The sequence below is a fragment of a genome, unplaced genomic scaffold (genome assembly GCF_019419815.1).
Source record: "Pyrus x bretschneideri cultivar Hongxiangsu unplaced genomic scaffold, Pyrus_bretschneideri_v1 Contig5, whole genome shotgun sequence".
In the NCBI taxonomy this organism is placed as follows: domain Eukaryota; kingdom Viridiplantae; phylum Streptophyta; class Magnoliopsida; order Rosales; family Rosaceae; genus Pyrus; species Pyrus x bretschneideri.
In genome coordinates this window covers 8,610,710-8,628,782 of record NW_025999787.1, presented here as the reverse complement: position 1 = coordinate 8,628,782, position 18,073 = coordinate 8,610,710, and the positions used below count along the sequence as shown (strand labels likewise).

General features: G+C 35.3%; 1 protein-coding gene across 1 annotated transcript; it reads right to left on the bottom strand.

Annotated features, from left to right (window-relative positions):
- Nucleotides 1-634: 634 nt before the first annotated feature.
- On the bottom strand, nt 635-2,195 carry LOC103948844 (mitogen-activated protein kinase kinase kinase 18). Its single transcript, XM_009359922.3, has one exon. The coding sequence runs from the start codon at nt 2,178-2,180 to the stop codon at nt 669-671; it is 1,512 nt and encodes a 503-aa protein (XP_009358197.2). The 5' UTR covers nt 2,181-2,195; the 3' UTR covers nt 635-668.
- Nucleotides 2,196-18,073: the final 15,878 nt, after the last annotated feature.

The window sequence follows — 18,073 nt, the reverse complement described above, 5'->3', positions numbered from 1 at the left end:
ACGAACTCTAAGCTTTATATCCATTGTGTCTCAAGCGTTTGGAGGGTAGTTTTCAAGGGCATCTCAGATTTTCAAAAGACAACATCCAGCTCTTACATGGAGAATTTTTGAGTTTAGGAGTTAGCTAATCCACATTGCCCTAATGTGGATTCCCCTGGCATATATCAACGCTGAATTAAGGACAAAAGAAAGTGTCAAGATCGTTTCCATTAGATTGTAGTGTTTGTTTGTTGGTGAATTATCAAATGCAATTATACTCAATTTGTTGCATTAGTTTAGTGTTTGGTAGAGAGTCAAGGAACATTCATGAGAAACTTTTTCATGACCAATTAAACGATCAACCTCCATAACCCACCAAATATCTCATATGTCAACAAACAGTTATAGTCCCTATCGAATTGTTTAAGAAACCACGTGGTTTGTTTGCAAATTGCAGTGCATAATCTTCTCATTTCCCCACTTGTTTCTTCTTCGCCAGGCCTACTTCCATCCATAATTTCGATATTTTAGCAAAACCAACTGCACTCGCACTAGTCCACAAGAAATAAATTACGATGAAATATGACATTTTTTTAGGTCATAACAACGAATTAGTTACGAATGCAAATTGATATCTCTTATTTACCCATAAAGATGATATATTTAACACAGTATTTTATATTTCTGATTCATTTAATGAAATGCATCAAACTTTTGATTCGTTTAACAACGATTAGACTTTGTTCAATCATCACATGCATATCTCCATGCCAAGATAATGAAACATAAACAATATAACAAATAAATAGAATTCGTAATTTATTCATGAATATCCGAATAAAATATAAAAATAATAATAATAATTTGCTTCCGCACAAATTACACAAGCTTTGACGTGACCTTTTTCCAACTCCTACCCTTTCCACCGCCAAATATTCCCTTTTCGAACCGCTGGCGCCAACCGTGCACCACCACCCACTGTAGTTAACACCTCGCTCCACTGAACCACCGCCACTTAAGTTATCTAATTCCAATTCTACCCCTACACAATTACAATATTCCTCACTCGTCCCTTCTTCCACACAAGAGTTCGCGCCACCTGAATAGTCCCTCACCACCGTCCATCCGTCCGATTCCCAATTCGCCCCTGCCTCCGTCGCCAATTTACTAATCCGGTTCCTGGCAGAAAGCTCATACTCCTGCTCGTCCTCGTCATAGACGTCGTCGTTTTGATCACCGAACTCGGAGTTAACCCAGTCGAGCACGGACCGTGGCGACGAATCGGCGACTGCATTAAGCGACGCGGAAGCCAAAAATGGGTGCTGCAGCAGCTGATCGCAGCTCCACCGCTCCTTCGGGTCCCTACTCAGACACTTGCTGAGAAAATCGCGGCCCGTTTCCGACAACTGGGTCGGGAACCGGGGTAATTCACCCGACAACCCGATCCGAGCCAGCGTCTCCATCCCGCGATCCTCCCACGCGGGCTTTCCGGTCACCATCTCGATAATCGTGCAGCCCAACGACCATAGGTCGGACTCCGGCCCCTGATATTCCCCGTTAATGACCTCCGGCGCCATCCAAAGCGGACTTCCTCGCGGCGTGATCCTACTCGTGCACATGTCATCCGATGAGACAATCGCCGACCCGAAATCGGCGAGCTTGGCTTGGTTAATCGCGGGGCCCACCAGGACATTTCTCCCCTTGACGTCGCAGTGGACAATGCCCTTGGAGTGAACGTGCTTCAGCGCCGAAACGACGCACCAAACGCGGGACCGCAGCGTCGTTTCGTCCACGTCGGCGTCCACCGCGGTGCCACCTGGCAAGTACTCCAAGTGGAGATTACGAAACGACGTCGCAGATTCGCACGAAACGTCGTCGCGGAGGTAACTCACGACGTGCGGCGAGGAGAGCGACCGGAGAATTCGAATTTCGTTCTCCAGCGCCTCCAGCTGGCCGGGAAGACACGCGGCTTGATCGACCGACTTGACGGCGAAGACATGACCGTCCGATTTGCTGACCCCGATGCTGACGGTGCCGAACGACCCTCTTCCTATGCATTTTCCTCGTACCCAAGAAACCGTGTCGTGAGAATGTTGAGTGTTTGAGTTCATTTTTCCCAAGCTGGAATTTTTTTTGCGTGTTTTCGATTTGGGTCCAACCGGGTATTTATATGTGCGGGAGATCCAAACGAAAGTTCGCATATACCTTTTTTATTTTTTATTTTTTATTTTTTAATTTGTGGGAAAAGATAAAAGGAGTTTTTTTTTTTGTGAGGGTGACATGGAAATTGCAAATGGATAAACAGGGGAAAGGGCGCGTGTGTGATGACGTCGGTGAGGCATCTTTGCCCCTCGGTTTGTGCTTACGTAGGGAATGGATGGTGGGGTGGGGAAGATACTTGGTTTGGGAGGTCTATACTTATCCAAGTAACCGAACTTGTGTTTCGATCTTGGACCGTCGATTTGGCACCTCTTCACTTGTCCAAGTGTTTAAGGTCCAATTGTATAGGTCGTATGTGGATGTCTCGAAGCTAATTCATGTGGTGAAATTTGATCATGAAGTTTTGTCGGTTACCAATCATAGTTAATATTGTAATTCTGTTTGACTTTCGTTTAAAAGTTGCAAGTGAGGTTCACATACACGAGCAATATAAGTAAGTGAAATGATATATTTTATCATGTTCAAAATTTTAAAGCGAAATTTTTGTCAGAAATTTAATTTTGGTTAAAATCGTACATAACACTCGTAAACATGAGCAACGTAAGCAGATGAAATGATATATTTTATAATCTGTCAGAACATTATGTGCAATCTTGAAGCTTAACCTTGTCAAAAATTTCATTTTGATTAAAATTACTGATTGATCTGCTTGGAAAAATTGATGTTATGCGTTTCAACATTCTTGTGTAGTTGCAAATTATTGATTGACAACGTAAGGAAGTGTATCATTCCTAAGACATCCATTTGACCAAAAGATGACATGTGCTATGACACCAGTATTTAATTTCGGCATGTGGTTGTCATGGGTTACTAGTTACCAATCTTTGCCGCCAACTTGCTTTTGTTTTTGTGAAGGAAAAAGAAAATAGAAAAATAGAGTGCAGGATGATGGGGTGGTAGAAGGCATTGTGGTTGGGTGGGCAACAAGATCTGGACCCTTTGATTCGTTGACTTAAACTATATTCTCACGGTCTTGCTGTCGCTCCTCCGTTGGATATTAAATATTTAACTACTAATACTTTATTTTTGGTGAGTCTGCATGAATGCTGATGCGGACGTAACACTCTGTATTACGATTAATTAAATAATTCGTTATTTTGTGAATATTAGAGGGGAAAAAGATAGGGATCATAGAGACCCCGAGATCTTATCCGTTCATCGTATATCGCGCGGTCAAAAATTATTTTAAAATTAAATATAAATAGTACTTAACGAAAACCGACCGCACGATATATAATAAACGGGTGAGATCACGTAATCCCTAGGATTCTTAGAAAAATGATCCGGCAATGATCATTTTCCATGTAGAGGCACAACAGCTTTTAGTTGGTGGGCCCGCCTTGTGGTGACATGGCGGGAAAGGTAGGTCCATGTTGGCGGGAGAGCTTTGGATGGCGCCAAGGGAGGGAGATGCTTGTGGGTGGCTGTTTTTTTTGGCAAGTGAGAAAAGAAGGTGAGCGAGGAGTCTGGCGACGACGTGTCGTTGTTGCACTCCATGTAAAATAAAATATTTTGGATTAAAATAATGTGAAATTGGTTGAGGTGAGTGACAAATTGGAATCAAAACCAGCTATCCATATCAAATCGTATCTTGTGAAACGGATGAGGGGAAGGGAACCCATAACATGAAATATCAAACACATTTTGTGGCTTCTGGCACTTTCACATGTTTTCTCTTCCTAACTAGTTGGCAAAAGCAGTTCGGGGACTACTATATCTATTAAAAATTGAAGAAAAATGGCTTGTTGACATTAAAGTTTATATCGAACGAGACTAAGATTGCAGTAATCAATTTCGCTTCTTTATATGTAAGTAGAATCAACCTATCATAACAAGGTTACTTTTCTCTCTTCAAAGAGTTTTATTAGTTGAAAGTTTGCAGTTCAATTGATTAACAACATTTTTCTCATGTAAATAAGTTATATCATCTCTTTTTCTTTCATTATCGGTTTTGAGATTTATTCACGATTCAAATTTTGCAACATGTGTTTTGTTTTACCTGACACGTCGTCATTAATCTTCAGCATAAAAAATATTATTAATTAACAACGATCTATTCTCTTTCCGCCGCTGTATATGTAAGGGGAGCATGAGTACCAAAATGGTGGGCAAGAATAAAGGAAAAAGCAATTGACAGGTATAGTGAAGCTTCAAAAACCGAGTAATGGAACAACGAAGATGTCTCCGTACGGAGTTGGATGTTAACTTTTCTTTGGGAATTTAGATTTAACTTAATGATGAAGTAGCAAGAAGTTTCGAGAGCCATCTTTTTTGTGCCACACGTGACATGTCAAAAGCTAATATCTTTAATCTCCTCTTAAGTTTCGGTTATGGGTTTTCGGCCACGTGTACTAGATCAAAGTTTTTTTTTTTGTGGAAAAATAGACCAAAGTTTGCTTCAATGTAAAGGTTGGTAGAAGCTTTTAAGCAAAGAGAAGGAGGTGTCCCTAAATTGGATTACATAGGCTAATGTGCATGATATCTACTTAATTGTCACGTAAAAAAGTTTGTCACTCAGGATTAGCAAATTAAGTAGGTAAAATTAAATTTTATTATTTTTCATTTATAATATCCAATTTCACGGTTTTAACATTGAATTTTGGTGTGTTGTTAGAGAGATCATTTTTTGTAGACTACATGGTGTGGAAGTTGATAGTTAAACTTCTTTTTTCGATGATTAAAAAAAGATCCAAAACATCAACCGTCATTTTATGTGATTTACAAAAGATTATCTAAAAATTTGGTTTCCTTAAAATTTTCACTAGTTTTATCATTTTTGTCCACATGAAATATTGTACTAATAAAAAGATGTGAAACCCGATCTGACTATTCATGGAACTATAGATAATATTTGTCTATTTTAAGAGAGTAGACAAAATTTACAAACTCAATTAACTATACCACTAAGTTAATTTTTGTCTGCGAAATAGATTTGCCTACCGAAATGCCTTAACACTATAGATGATTTAAAAAGGCAAAGCAAACACCAAAAGATTGGGTAAGAATGTAAAGGTAAGTAGATAAACTTCAATTTTTGGGAGATACCTTAAAGGGAAAGATAAACATGCATGAGTCAAAACCATTGTCCTTTTCGCTTAATTATATATACCTCTGTGTAAAATTTCTCAAAAGTGTCCAACCAAAGCCATACATGCACCTCCTTGTACATTGAATTGGAATATTAACCTATGGTTTTCATTTATATAAATGTTTTAAACGAAACCCCTTATTTGCTTAGTTATTAATTAAAGGTCATTCTCTGGAAAACAAAATATCAAATTGGTGATCGTTAGTAATTCATATGTTGAAAAAAACAACAGTTTTGATAACAATTAAAATTAGCATGATAGACCGTACATTGAATACCAAACACTTTTTGATTTGATTGATTGTTTTTTTAACATATGATCTTCATTGATACCTAGCAAAGAAGGAATAATTTTGATTGTGGCGTGTGTATGGTAAAAATTCGTTAATTATGACATGGCACATGAGGAGATACACCTCAAAAGTGCACCTAAGTAATGTTTTACAAGAAAAAAAATAGGGGGAACTATAAGATAATAAGTGTTTTCTACACCCTTCTTTAGTAGTGTGGCTCCATCATTGTAGAATTATAAAACGTATTTAATAAAATTAACTATCGAAAAGCTAAAAAACTCCAATTACCTTTGAAACCATAGTTTGTTAAACTTAAGTATTCTACAACTCAAACACCTTTTTTTTTCTTATAACTACACGACATTTTGATTTTACAATTTCTAGAACAAAAAAAAGTCAGTAATTTTGAATGCTCATATATCTCTTGTCTGTGACAAATCTTATTGAAAGAAACCTTCTCCGGTAGAACGGTATCTAGGTGTTAGTTTTCCCTCGCTATTACTCAAACAAAAATGAAACGTATGCTTGTGTATTCGCCCATAGGTCAAAACCTCAATCGCAAAACAAATTCATTTTCTTTATGTACCCACTTATGAGAATCATGAATTCCAAGCGGATCATTAATTTATGATGAAGATGATAGACTTCAAGAGAATGATTCAGAGTTAGATAGGTTTAGCATAGAAGATGCCCCTTTTGTTCCGCCTAAAAGAAAGTACCCAAGCGAGCGGCTGAGACCCTCATAGGTATTATTTAGAATTTTAAACTTTATTATTTAAGATTATACAGTCTAGCTATTATATTGTAGCTGGAAGTGTTACATATTAATTATAACCTATGATTAATTATATAAAGAAAAACGTGGGTTTGTTTTTTAAATTGTTGATTGAGTGGTTTATAAGTTGATATACTAGGTTTAGTTTTAGTTTGTGCCGACGGTTCTAAACTACGTCGTAGAAGATGAAGACAAAAGAACAAATGTTGATCGGAGGGCCGACAATCCAACATGCATGAACCCAAAAACGATTCCATCTTTTGCGGCTGACAGGCAATCCTCAACTCTTCCTCTTCTTTGGTCATTTGATAATGTCGTCTTTACATTTGTGTGGACTGAACTTGACACCCTCCACAACTAAATAGAGACCGAGTGTTGCTAGAGTTATGTCATAACATTCCTCAAAGATCCAAATAAACGTTTTAAAGACATGAACTAAATATTATAGGATTAATTATACTTGTGCCCCCTTAACTATATCTTGTGTCTCATTTTATTATTCAAAATTCAAATGAACTCAGTTTGGGTGGTTCGTAAAGCAAGACATTTTGTTAACCATAAAACTTTTTTATTACAATTGATGATGTGACACATATACGAAGTGTATTTTCTTCATTACCACAACATAGATGAACCAATGAATGATTCCCACGTAGATCAAGAAACCAAAGTAAGTTAGTTTCAGACTTTCAATTGAAAAAATAAGAGACGGATTATAGTTCAGATATCATCGAAATATAACAAAGCCTTAATTAGGTGAGATTATGTGAGTGGCGATTGCTTAGTGTTCATGCATTAGTTTCCTTTCTAGATCTGAAGTAAGTACATGACAAGATCTGGCTGTACAAGAGCCATATACAACTCATGTAATTAGGCGTTGTTGGTGGAATTTGATTGATAAATTAGACATGATGTTTGATACAACAACATAACATGGTGATTAGTACCAGTGACAGTAGTACTGAAAAGTCCAAGGGCAACCAACCTGGGATTTTTCTAGGAGAGGGTACACCATAAATGATTGAGAACATGCGATGTGGGTGGACTCAAAGCCATTTGGTCGGATTCATGTGCTGTTGTTATCACAGAGATCCACTTCGAGTCTTAGTGTCTGGAGTTCAAAGATTTGACAATTCAGATTACTTAAATTGAATCCGACGGTCCTCATTAACTCATTATGCTAGCCCACCTCATACAAACCAAAGGCTCCAATCTGTTTTTCAAACAAACCAAAGGCTCCGATCTCTTTTTCAAACAAACCAAGGGCTTGGATTTCATGATCCTTGGGCACAGCTATTATGCAACATACCGAAGGTAAGTCACAACGTGTGGCGAGGAGAGCGACCAGAGAATTCACATTTCGTTCTCCAGCGCCTCCAGCTGGCTGGGAAGACACACGGCTTGATCGACTGACTTGACGGCGAAGACATGACCGCCCGATTTGCTGACCCCGATGTTGACGGTGCCGAACGACCCTCTTCCTATGCATTTTCCTCGTACCGAAGAAACCGTGTCGTGAGAATGTTGAGAGTTTGAGTTCATTTTTCCCATGTCGGAATTTCTTTGCGTGTTTTCTTGTGTTTTCGATTTGGGTCCAATCGGGTATTTACATGCGAGGGAGATCCAAACGAAAGTTCGTATAGACCTTTTTTATTTTTTAATTTGTGGGAAAAGATAAAAGCACAATTTTTTTGTGAGGGTGACATGGAATTTGCAAATGGATAAAGGGCAAAGGCGCGTGTGTGATGACGTCAGTGAGGCATCTTTGCCCCCTTCGGTTTGTGTTTGCATAGGGAACGGATAGTGGGGTGGAGGAAGGAAAAGGATCTGGCGGGGGTGGGAGAAGGAAAATGATCTTCGCCCGATTTTTTTCTTAGGATCTTAGGGATTATGTAATTGTGTCCGTTCATCATATATCGTGCAGTCAAAAATCATTTAAAATTCAAATATAAATAGTACCTAACAATTTACGATGAATGGATACGATTGCAGTATCTCTAAAAAAAAGATCCGACGGGAATCCTTTTCCGTGGGCAAAGATACTTGGGTTGGGAGGTTTATCCTTATCCAAATGACCGAATTTGTGTTCAGATCTTGGACCGTCGTTTTGGCACCTTTTCGGTAGTCCAAGTGATTAAGGTCCAATTGTATAGGTCGTATGTGGATGTCTCAAAGCTAATTCATGTGGTGAAATTTGATCATGAAGTGGTGTCGGTAACCCAACATATTTAAAGTTGTAAATTTTGCTTGACTTTCGTTTAAAAGTTGAGCGTTTAAAATGATATATTTTATCAAGTATCAGAATATTCTGTTTAAACTTTGGAGCGAAATTTTGTCAGAAATTTGATTCTGGTTAAAATTGTACATAATACTCATAAACATGAACAACATAAGTAGATGAAATGAAATATTTCATAATCGATCGGAACATTATGTGCAATCTTGGAACTTAACCTTGTCAAAAATTTCATTTTAATTAAAATTAGTGATAGATATGCTTATAAAAATTGATGTTATGCATTTTAACGTTTTCGTGGAGTTACAAATTATTGGTTGACAACGTAAGGAAGTGTATCATTCTTAAGACATCCATATGACCAAAAGATGACGTGTGCTATGACACCAATATTCAATTTCGACATGTGGCTGTCATGGGTTACTACTTACCACGCCTTCCGCCAACTAATTCTCGTTTTTGTGAAGGAAAAAGAAAATAGAAAAATAGAGTGCAGGATGATGGGGTGGTAGAAGGCATTGTGGTTGGGTGGGCAACAAGATCTGGACCCTTTGATTCGTTGACTTAAACTATCTTCTCACGGTCTTGCTGTTGCTCCTCCATTGGATTTTAAATATTAAACTACTAATACTTCATTTTTGGTGAGGGTGGGCGGGTCATCAAGTACATGTATCTTTACCTATTAACCAATTTCTAAATGCTGTAGTAGATCTTAAAGAGATCCCACTTCCTCGTGAATTTATCTTAAATCAGGATCTCTTGGCTCAACTTTATCCCAGTTTTGCTGAGGAAACAACCCCATTTTTAACCTTTAATTGGTCAAAATATGCGGAATTTCTTACATTTTGTGGAGGATTAGATCCAGTAACTGAGGGTCTATGACTAACTGATATTGCACACCATCATTTAGCTATTGCAATTCTTTTCCTGATAGTGGGTCACATGTATAGGACCAACTAGGCATTGGTCATGTTATAAAAGAGATTTTAGAGGCTCATAAAGATACATTTACAGGCCAGGGCCATAAAGGCCTATATGAGGGGAAAAAGATAGGAATCATAGTGTTCTCGTGATCTCATCCGTTTATCGTACATCGTGCGGTCATAAATTATTTTAAAATTAAATATAAATAGTACTTAACGAAAACTGACCGCATAATATATAATGAATGAATGAGATCACGGGATTCCTAGAAAAATGATCTTATCCTTTTCCATGTAGAGGCACAACAACTTTTAGTTGGTGGGCCTGCTTGTGGTGACGTGGCGGGAAAGGGTAGGTCCACGTTGGCGGGAGAGCTTTGGACGGCGCCAAGGGAGGGAGATGCTTGTGGGTGGCTAGTTTTTTTGGCAAGTGAGAAAAGAAGGTGAGTGAGGAGTCTAGCGACGACGTGTCGTTGTTGCAATCCATGTAAAATAAAATATTTTGGATTAAAATAATGTGAAATTGATTGTGGTGAGTGACAAATTGGCATCAAAACCAGCTATCCGTATCAAATCGGATCTTGTGAAGAGGATGAGGAGAAGGGAACCCATAACATGAAATATCAAACAAATTTTGTGGCTTCTGGGTTCTGGCACTTTCACATGTTTTCTCTTCCTAACTAGTTGGCAAAAGCAGTTTGGGACTATTATATCTATTAAAAATTAAAGAAAAATGGCTTGTTGACATTAAAGTTCGTATCGAACGAAACTAAGATTGCAGCAATCAGTTTCGCTTCTTTCTGTGTAAGTAGGATCGATCCATCATAACAATGTTACTTTTCTCTCTTCAAAGAGTTTTATAAGTTGAAAGTTTGCAATTCAATTGATTAACAACATTTTTCTCATGTAAATAAGTTAGATCATCTCTTTTTCTTTCATTATCGGTTTTCAAATTTATTCGCGATTCAAATTTTGCAACACGTGTTTTGTTTTAACCGACACATCGTCATTCATCCTCGGCATGAAAAATATCGTTAGTTAACGATGATTTATATCTCTGACTATATGCAAGATTCTCTCTCCCACTGTATAAGGAGAGCATGAGGGCCAAAATAGTAGGCAAGAATAAAGAACTTAGCAATTGACAGGTATAGGGAAGCTTCAAAAACCAAGTAATGGAACAACGAAGAAGTCTGCGTACGGAGTTGGGTGTTAACTTTTCTTTGGGAATTTAGATTAACTTAATGATGAAGAGATGCAGCAAGGAGCAAGAAGTTTCGAGAGCCATTTTTTTTGTGTCACATGTGACATGTCAAAAGCTAATATCATTAAGTTAATCTCCTCTTACATTTAGGTTTATGGGTTTTCGGCCACGTGTTCTAGACCAAAGTTTGGTTCAATGTAAAAGTTGGGACAAGCTTTTGAGCAAAGGAGAAGGAGGTGTCCCTAATTCTAAGGATAATTAAAAGCAGGCAAAATTGGATTAGAAAGGCTAGCGTGTATGGTATCTACTTAATTATCTCGTATAAAAGTTTGTCGCTCGGATTAGCAAAATTAAATTTTATTATTTTTCATTTATAACATCCACTTTCAAGGTTTTAACATTTAATTTTGACGTGATGCTAAATAGACTATATTTTTAGTTCATTTATTGTAGACTACATAATATGACGATTGATAGTTAGACTTCTTCTTTAGATGATTAAAAAATAATCCAAAACATCAACCGTCACTTCATGTGATTTACGAAAGATTGTATAAAAATTTGGTTTTATTAGAATCTTCACTAGTTTTATCATTTTCGTCCACATGGAATATTGTACTAATAAAAAGAAGTGAAGCCCGATTTGACTGTTCATGAACTATAGATAACATTTGTCTATTTTAAAAAAGTAGATAAAATTTCCAAACTCAATTGGCTATACCACCAGAGTTAATTTTTATCTGCGAAATTGATTTGTCTACTGAACTGCCTATAACACTATAGACGCTTTAAAAAGGCAAAGCAAACACCAAAAGATTGGGTAAGAACGTAAAGGTGAGTAGATAAACTTCAATTTTTGGGCGATAGCTTAAAGGGCAAGATAAACATGCATGAGTCAATAACGTTGTCCTTTTCGCTTAATGATATATATGCCTATGTGTAAAATTTCTCAAAAGTGTCCAACCAAAACCATGTATGCACCTCCTTGTACATTGAGTTGGAATATTAACCTATGGTTTTCATTTACATAAATGTTTTAAACGAAATCCTTTATTTGCTTAGTTATTAATTAAAGGACATTCTCTAAAGAAAAAAAAAAAAAATCAAATTGACGATCGTTAGTAATTCATGTGTTGAAAAAACAACAGTTTTGATAATAATTAAGATTAGCATGATAGACCGTACATTGAATACCAAACAATTTTCGATTTGATTTATTGTTTTTTTTTTCCACATATGATCTTCATTGATACCTAGCAAAGAAGGAATAATTTTGATTGCGGCATGTGTACGGTAAAAATTCGTTAATTATGACATGGTACATGAGGAGATACACCTCAGAAGTGCACCTAAGTAATGTTTTACAAGAAAAAAATAGGGGGGAACTGTAAGATAATAAGTGTTTTCTACACCCTCGTTATCCTTCAGTAGTGTGGCTCCGTCATTGTAGAATTATAGAACTTATTTAATAAAATTAATTGTCAAAAAGCTTAAAAACTCCAGTTACCTTTGAAACCATAGTTTGTTAAACTTAAGTATTCTACAACTCGAACACATTTTTTTTCTTATAACTACACGACATTTCGATTTTACAATTTTTCGAACAAAAAAAAAAAAGTCAGTAATTTTGAATGCTCATATCTATTTGGTATGCGACGAATCTTATTCAAAGAAACCTGCTCCAGTAGAACGGTATCTACGTGTTAACCCTCGCTATTACTCAAACAAAAATGAAATGTATGCTTGTGTATTCGCCCATAGGTTAAAACCTTGGATGCAAAATAAATTCATTTTCTTTATGTACCCACTTATGCGAATCATGAATTCCAAGCGGATCATTTATGATGAAGATGATAGACTTCAAGAGAATGATTCAGAGTTAGATAGGTTTCGTATAGAAGGTGCCCCCTTCGTTCCGTCTAAAGGAAAGCACCCATGTGAACGGCCCAGACCCTTGTAGGTATTATTTAGAATTTTAAACTATATTGTTTAAGATTATACAGTCTAGCTATTGTAGCTGGAAGTGTTAAATATTAATTATAGCCTATGATTAATTATATAATTGTAATCAGAAAAACGTGGGTTTGTTTTTTAAATTGTTGATTGGTTTATTAGTTGATATACTAGGTTTAGTTTAAGTTTGTTCCGACGGTTCGAACTAGACCTGGCAATTTATTACACGACCCGTTAACACAACACGTAAACGACACGAAAATAACGGATTTCGGGTCAACACGATAACTAATCGGGTCATTATCGGGTCACACGATAATAACCCGTTAATAACGGGTCCTTAACAGGTTTACACGAAAGTGACACGCGGGTAACCTGTTTCGACACGATAAGAAAAATGTTATTTTGATGATTTTAATTTTTTAAACTACTAAAAAAAACTTACTATAAAATGCAATAGATATAATGAATATGTATATATTGTTTATTAATTATTATTCTATTATTATTTTATATAAATTTTAAAATTTAAGTTTTATTTATTTATTTATTTTTATAATATATTATAGGCAAAGATTGAGATTAAAAATCATAAAACACATTAAAAATAAAAATATCAAGTAATTTAAAAATACCAAAAACATAAAAAAAATTATAATAATTAATTTCCCGCCTAATATTTCAAGAGTTTCATCCATTTCCCACCTAATGTTTGGGAAATTTTGCAACCTATATCCATCCATTCCCCGCCTAATGTTTAACCCAAAGAAAAAAAGTAACCAGCTTTTTTTTTATTTTTTATCTCTTATAACATTTTAACTTGAATAAAAATAAAATACGTAATAAAAAAACATAAATGTAATTTTATTATTAAATATCATCACATACTAATTGAAACATAGTCTAATTAACACTTAAAATATATAAATAATTAATATATTTATTCCAAGTCATCAAAACGATAAGATTCACTAACGCTTAAAGTTTATTTATACTTTCATTAAGTATAACATCAATGCGTATCCCATCAAAATGATGAAAGTATGAATAAACTCTTAAGTGTTAGTGAATTTATCGTTTTGACGGGATAAGTATCCTACAAAACTAATTTCAACAATCCAACCGTCAAACTTGTTTATACATGCTTCGAGATCGCATACTTCAAAAATTGCAAAAAACAGACATTCAGAGATGAAGTAATGAGACAAAACTTTTCAACGGTTGTAAACGAAAAATCACGATTTAACCGTTATTTTAACTCTAATTTTGATGACTTTTTACAGCTACACTCCTTGACCTTATATGAATACAATGAATGAATTCGATCTTCAATTTAAAATATTTACACTAGTGTATACCACAAATCTTATGTTATACTTAATGAAAGTATAAATAAACTCTTAAGTGTTAGTTAATGTATCGTTTTGATGGGATACGCATCCTATGAAACTAATTTCAATGATCCAACCGTCAAATTTGTTTATACATGATTCGAGATCACATACACCAAAAATTGCAAAAAAAAAAACATTCAGAGATCAAGTAACGGGACAAAACTTTTCGACGGTTATAAACGAAAAATCACGATTTAACGGCTATTATAACTCCGATTTTGATGATATTTTACAGGTACACTCCTTGACCTTATATAAATACAATGAATGAATTCGATCTTCAATTTAAAATATTTACACTAGTGGATACCACAAAATCTTATGTTATACTTGATGAAAGTATAAATAAACTCTTAAGTGTTAGTGAATCTATTGTTTTGATGGGATACACATCTTAGAAACTAATTTCAATGATCCAACCGTCAAACTTGTTTATATATGCTTCAAGATCGCATACGCGAAAAATTGCAAAAAACAAACATTCAGAGATCAAGTAATAAGACAAAACTTTTCGACGGTTATAAACAAAAAATCACGATTTAACGGTTATTTTAACTCTGATTTTGATGAGTTTTTACAACTATACTCCTTGAACCTAAACAAATACAATGAATGGATTCGATCTTCAATTTAAAATATTTACACTAGTGGATACCACAAAATCTTATGTTATACTTGATGAAAGTATAAATAAACTCTTAAGTGTTAGTGAATCTATCGTTTTGATGTGATATGCATCCTACGAAACTAATTTCAATGATCCAACCATCAAACTTGTTTATATATGCTTCGAGATCGCATACGCCAAAAATTGCAAAAAACAAACATTCAGAGATCAAGTAATGAGACAAAACTTTTCGATGGTTATCAACGAAAAATCACGATTTAACGGTTATTTTAACTCCGATTTTGATGATTTTTTACAGCTACACTCCTTGATCCTAAAAAAATACAATGAATGAATTCGATCTTTAATTTAAAATATTTACACTAGTGGATACCACAAAATCTTATGTTATACTTGATGAAAGTATAAATAAACTCATAAGTGTTAGTGAATCTATCGTTTTGATGTGATATGCATCCTACGAAACTAATTTCAACGATCCAACCGTCAAACTTATTTATATATGCTTCGAGATCGCATAGGCCAAAAATTGCAAAAAACAAACATTCAGAGTTCAAGTAATGAGACAAAACTTTTCGATGGTTATAAACGAAAAATCACGATTTAACGGTTATTGTAACTCCGATTTTGATGATTTTTTACAACTACACTCCTTGACCCTAAATGAATACAATGAATGAATTCGATCTTCAATTTAAAAATATTTACACTAATGGATACCACAAAATCTTATGTTATACTTGATGAAAGTATAAATAAACTCTTAAGTGTTAGTGAATCTATCGTTTTGATGGGATACGCATCCTACGAAACTAATTTCAACGATCCAACCGTCAAACTTGTTTATATATGCTTCGAGATCGCATACGCAAAAAATTGCAAAAAAAAAAAACATTCAGAGATCAAGTAATGAGACAAAACTTTTCGACGGTTATAAACGAAAAATTACGATTTAACGGTTATTTTAACTCCGATTTTGATGATTTTTTACAGCTACACTCATTGACCCTATATGAATACAATGAATGAATTCGATCTTCAATTTAAAATATTTACACTAGTAGATACCATAAAATCTTATGTTATACTTGATGAAAGTATAAATAAGTGTAGATTTTTAAAAATCTCATGAACAATGTTATTTATTTGAGTGAAAAATTAATAATAATAAGTGTGAAAAATGTAATCACACGTAATGAAAAACTTTACAACATTCATTAAGGGGTCAACTCCGAAATTTACTATGTATATACTAATTTAGTATTATGTTTTACATTTTTTTGGGTCAAATTATGTTTTTCTTTTCATTTTTATTGATTTAAAATATAATTTTCTTAACGGGTAACGGGTCGGGTCATATTACCTGATAATATTAACGGGTTGATTTCGGGTCGGGTCATATTACCTGTTTACTTTAACAGGTATTACACGACACGACCCATTAAGCTATCGGGTATGACACGAAAACGACACGAACACGAGAAACACGACACGAATGTCAGGTCTAGTTCGAACCTATGTCGTAGAAGATGACAAAAGAACAAACGTTGATCGGAGGGCCGACAATCCAACATGGATGGACCCAAAAACGATTCCATCTTTTGCGGCTGACAGGCAATCCTCGACTCTTCCTCTTCTTTGGTCATTTGATAATGTCGTCTTTACATTTGTGTGGACTGAACTTGACACCCTCTACAACTAAATAGAAACCGAATGCTGCTAGAGTTGTCACAACATTCCTCAAAGATCCAAATAAACGTTTTATAGACATGAACTAAATATTATAGGCTTAATTATACTTATGCCCCTTTAACTATATCTCGTGTTTGATTTTATTATTCAAAATTCAAATAAACTTAGTTTGTGTGTGGTTCGTAAGACGAGACATTTTGTTAATTATAAAACTTATTTCATTAGAATTGATGATGTGACACATTCACGAAGGGTATTTTCTTCATTACCACAACATAGATAGTATGAACCAATTAATGAACCAAAGTAAGTCAATTTCAAACTCAGTTGAAAAAGTGAGAGACGGGTTATAGTTCAGATATCATCGAAATATAATCAAGCCTTAAATATGCGAGATTATGTGAGTGGCGAGTACTTAGAGTTCATGCATTAGTTTCCCTTCTAGATCTGAAGTAAGTACATGACATGATCTGGCTGCACAAGAGTCGTATACAACTCATGTAATTAGGCGTTGTTGGTCGAATTTGATTGGTAAATTAGACATGATGTTTGGTACAACAACGTAACATGGTGATAAGTACCAGTGACAGTAGTACTGAAAAGTCCAAGGGCAGCCAACCTGGGATTTTTCTAGGAGAGGGTACACCATAAATGATTGAGAACATGCGATGTGGGTGGACTCAAAGCCATTTGGTCGGATTCATGTGCTGTTGTTATCACAAAGATCCACTCCAGAGTCTTAGTGTCCAGAGTACAAAGATTTGATAATCCGGACTACTTAAATTGAATATGATAGTCCTCATTAACTCATTATGCTGGTCCATCTCATACAAATCAAGGGCTCCTATCTCTTTTTCACACAAACCAAATGCCTAGATTTCATGGTCCTTAGGCTCCAGACAGTAAAGTTCGGGGAGGTTCAAAATTCTTATTTTTTAGGTCAGTTTTACGGCAAAGGGGGTCCTATTGACAACGGATCATGTTTGTTTGTGTGTTCCTCGTGTTATCTCATTGGTTTATTTGGTTGTTAGTTATCTGATTAAGATAAGTATGCAAAGATATTATGCAGCGTGCCAAATCTTCGAATGCCAACCACAAAATTTAACATGGGGGCAGAGTAGTAGGCAGGAAGGTGGATCGTCATGTACATCTCATCTTATGTTTTTATGAAAGAGTTGGCAGATGAATTTATTTTTAGTGGTTAAATTTTATTGCGTGACATACCTGTGTACTGTTTGTTCAAATAAAATGGCAACGTCCGACTGATTGGAAGCGTTTCATCTTGATGCCCGTTCTCTAACACAAGTGAATAGTATCATGATTGACTTTTTAGTGTCAAAATATGGTTTTTCGTTAAAGTGAACAGTACCAGGAGTTTTTCGTTAAAGTTCCCTAAAATCTATGATGCGATTTCTTATAAGTACATTAGTGCAACAGTCCTACCTATATGATAGAAAATGATTCCATGATCTTGAACCTATCTTACTTTGGATCGCAAGTCCCAAATTTATAAATGAATAGACATTTATAGACGGAGTCCACATCCATTAGAAAAATAATGACAAAATGTGGTACAAATAATATTATTCAAATGTAATACCATACAATGAAGATTTGAAGTAAATAATGAAAATTTTTAAAAATAATAATAATTAGACAAGGGGCATGGAAAGGTGTTGCTCACGGAG